At 60.0% G+C, this 3,799-nt stretch overlaps 1 protein-coding gene across 1 annotated transcript in view; it reads right to left on the bottom strand.

The window, feature by feature from the left end:
• Nucleotides 1-3,799, bottom strand: part of CRLF1 (cytokine receptor like factor 1) — a 16,652-nt gene that overhangs the window by 5,142 nt on the left and 7,711 nt on the right. The window contains exons 2-3 of the mRNA XM_045299243.1: nt 2,661-2,812; nt 280-561 (exon numbers count right to left, since the gene is read on the bottom strand). Coding sequence (XP_045155178.1) covers nt 280-561; nt 2,661-2,812 — 434 coding nt within the window. The remainder of the gene's footprint in view (nt 1-279; nt 562-2,660; nt 2,813-3,799) is intronic.

Here is a 3,799-nt window from a genome sequence, read left to right as displayed (position 1 = left end):
CCAGTCTTGGTCCCATCCTCATAGGTGCCAGCGGATGTTGGCATAGTTACCTGCTGGCATTCTTGGGCCAGAGCACTTACAGTGCCATCCAGCTTCCACCAGCGCACGCCTGCCTTTCAGTTCAGCCCTGCCAACTCATCCACCCTCAACCCCAACCAGAGTGTGAGTGTCCACCCACCATTCGCCCCCCCAGGCTAGAGGAGGCCCCTGACTCACGCCCTCTCCAGAGGGAGCCGCCACTCCTCCCAGAGTGCCCAGGGGTCTACAGGGCCCACTTACGGCCGACATAGAGGCAGGAGCCAGCTAGGATGCTGCCATCATGGGCGTGGCACACCAGGTTGTCTCCTGACTGCTGCCTGGACCCATTGAGGTTGGCCAGGACCAGTGCCAGGGTGGAGGCGTTGAGAACTCGGGACAGGTCGGCAGGCAGACGGCGCCCATTCAGGGTCCAGTAGAGGCTGTCAGCCGTGGCCCGTGGGGGGTCCCCCAGCACAGAGCAGGTGGCCTGCAGGGAGGAGCCGATGAGGAGCGTGGGGTCCTGGGGGCTGATGACGGCTGTGTCTGGGGTCAGAGAGGAGCGGTGGTCAGGTCTGGCGATCTGCCACCATGCTGGGCCCTTACAGATGGGGAAACGATGGCTCAGTTAGGTCAATGGAGCAGCCCAAGGTTGAAGGAGTGAGGTTGTAATTCAAGTCCATGTCTGTCTGACTGACCCATGTCTGGTCCTTTCCGAGTTGGGCACTGACCTACACACATCCAGACACTTGGACACTGTTCTGACAGTCACTGTTCGGACAGGCAGGACACTTGCCTTGTTATCTTTCGGCAAGTAGAAGCAACATGATGGGTTCCCTCTGTGATAACCCTGGGGGCTCCCATATAGCAGGTGCTTTTATCAGGGGACCCCCCCCCCCCATGAAACCAGATTCCCAGGTCTTTCTTCCATGAGGCAACTGGCTGGGAACTTCCAACCTTTTGATTAGAGCCCAGGGCTTGCCCATCTGCATTACCCCCGGGGCCCCTCCGTGAGGACAAAGGTGAGCACGCTGATCCCATGAGATGGCGCTGCCTTAATGTTGACACCGACTCAAGGTGACCGCTTGTGTATCGGAATAGAAGGGTGCACCCAGGGTTTGCAGCAGCTGATGGATCAGAAGTGGATTGCCAATCTTTTCTTACAAGGAGCTCTGGGTGGAGTCGAACCACCAACCATTTGGCCAGCAGTCAAGGACATGTACAATTGCCACCTCCCTGGGAGTCCTGATGAGTCATTCAGCGCCTTGCTTTGGGAGCACTTCCTGTCCTCTGAGTGTTGTGCTAACCGACCCACATTGTTTCCCTATCCAATCTTGCCCCTTGTATGGATGACAGAACCACATGGAAGGGAGGGTGCACCATGGGACTGAACTGTTTCTACCCTGCACTGCTGCTGGGACTGAAGGTGGCTTGGGGTGAGGAGTTCAATGAGCTTTGTCCTCCCAGGCTCCACCTAAAGAAGGGGCTGCATGTTGTCCTTTTGCCCTGACTTGGTTGTCCTAATTCACTAAATGATCTATGTCCCCAAGGGCCACTGGGCAGGTCAGATGAGAAGGGACTTCTTGGTTGTGCCTGGGATGAGTGCTGGCTGTGGGGTGGTTGGGGGTCCCCCCACGACTGGGGCCTCTGCTCTCGCTATCAGCTCAGCCCAGGGCTTCATCTTTTTCTCCAGTGGGAAGCCATTGTGCAGCCGGGTAAACTGAGGCCCAGAGAAGAGGAGAAGGATGCATAGCCTAGGCACAGACCCCTCCCGTTTCCTAGTGGGTCTCATTCAAGGCCAGATGCCTGCCAGGACTGCAAACGTGCCAAATGCCTGGCTGAGCCTCAGTCTCCCTGTCTGGGAAGTGGGTGTCATGGTATCCATCACAAAGGGTTCTTTATAGGAGAGTGAAAACACTGTCCTCGTCCTTAAAGCAAGGAGAACCTGCCTTTGAGTGCCCCTGCTTTGCATCAAAGTTCGGCCTAATGACTTCATTTCTTGGAGCCTCTGGGAAGGGGCCCCTTCCTCCACCCGGATCAGGTGTAAGGGTCGTTCATGGTGGTCTACAGTGGGCCAGGGGCTGGGGCACAGTAACAACCAAGACATACAAAATGCCACCCTTGCAGGGGGCTTGAATCCAGGAAGAGGGACAGGAAGAAAAAAGAACACTATGACTCTCACAGAGTAAGGGCTAGGGTGAGGCAAAGCAGGGCGGAGGGAGGCCTGGATAGAGACCGAGGAGGCCAGAGGGCATCTGCAGAGAGGAAGGACAAGTACCACAGCAAGTGCAAAGGGCCTGGGGCAAGCAGGCAAAGCGATTGGGTCAGGGAGATCAGCCAGCTCAGGGCCCCTCCAGGCCTCTGGTTTTATTTGGAGGGCACTGAAGAGTTAGTGGAGGGCTCTGAGCCCGGGAAGGAGGAGGCCGGATTTACATTCTAAAAGGCTCTCCAGGCAGCCAATGCTACGAAGGGGCTGCAAAGGGGCCAGGACTACAGTCAGCAGCCCAGAGCCAGCCAGCAAGCCTGGCCATCCCAGAGCCCCCGACTGCCTGCAGGCGCCCAGTGCCAGCCCCAAAAGGATGAGGTGGGGTGGACAGGGTCCCTGGGACGGGCCCTGACGCTTTTCCGGGGCAAACTTGGCTCACGGGCTGTGTCTTGCTGGAGCCTGGGATCGAAGTTGCGTTTGGGGCTTGGCCCAAGGCTCGCCGGAGGTCTCCGCATCCGTGCAAAGGAGCCGGCAGCGTCGGCCAGCACCAGGGAGGCGGGGGCGGCCGGGGGCGGGGGCCAGGGGGCCGCCCTGGAGGTCCCAGGCAGCCAGCCGCCCGCTAATTCGGAATTCCTTTGGCATGAACTCGGGCGTGCCAACTTCTCTGCCCGGCCCACCCACCGCTTCCTGCCTGGGCCCCCCCACCAGGGTGGGATCCAGGCCAGGCCTGCCTGGACCCCAGGCCCCCTCTCTCAGTCCTCAGTGGAGGGTCACGCCCCTTGGTCCCTCCCCTTTCTGCCCACTACTGTGGCCTATTGGGGAGGGGGCTCTCTCTGGAGGAGAGGGGTCCTGGCTGGGGGTACTGCCCCTCCACACCACGCCTGCTTGGTCTGGGCTGCCCAGGCCCGCCTGCCAGCAGCTGCAGCTGCCCTCGGGGGGCCAGGGCGAGAGGGCAAGGCCAGGCGGGCCTGGGCAGGCCACTGCTCCCCCCAGCCCAGCAGGAGAGGTCAGATTGAGGCCTCCGGGGCCATGGGTGCCAACTGGCTGGACCACCTGGGCATGCGGCCGCCCCTCTCTGTTGCGGATTGTCCTCCACAAAATAGGGAGGAGGAATTCTCCATACCTAGTGGGGAGGCAAGCTAGGGGAGCTCTCCGATGGCTGGGGGGCAGGGGATTACAGTCTCTCCCATCTCTGGTGTCCCCAGGCAGAAGCTGCCTCCCCACTCCCTCCAGACCTCCCCAAACAATGGGTTGGGGCTCCGGACCTCGATGCACCACAGTCCAGGCCAGGCATAGCAGCTGGGAAGAGCCCACTGAGGCTGGGGGCCCAGGGCCAGGTTTGGGGGGCCTCTTCAAGGGTTCCCCACAGCAGATCCCAGGGCTGGGCTTTTGAGGGCTTGCCTCCCCTTCACTCCCTGCCTCCCCGCCTTTCCTGCAGAGCTGGGGCCTTTAAAAGTTTTTTTTTTTCTTCCCCCTTTCCCAATCTGGAGCCACCGCCGTTATTAAAAAGGAACACCATGTGTTTTAAAAGGGAAAAGTGTGAGATTGCCTGCTAGGGAGCGGGGAGGGCAGGAGGGC

Source organism: Echinops telfairi, unplaced genomic scaffold, assembly GCF_000313985.2.
Source record: "Echinops telfairi isolate 266 unplaced genomic scaffold, ASM31398v2 ScPeMD7_7457;HRSCAF=8495, whole genome shotgun sequence".
In the NCBI taxonomy this organism is placed as follows: domain Eukaryota; kingdom Metazoa; phylum Chordata; class Mammalia; order Afrosoricida; family Tenrecidae; genus Echinops; species Echinops telfairi.
The sequence above is the reverse complement of the archived record's forward strand: the minus strand, read 5'-3'. Positions and strand labels throughout refer to the sequence as shown.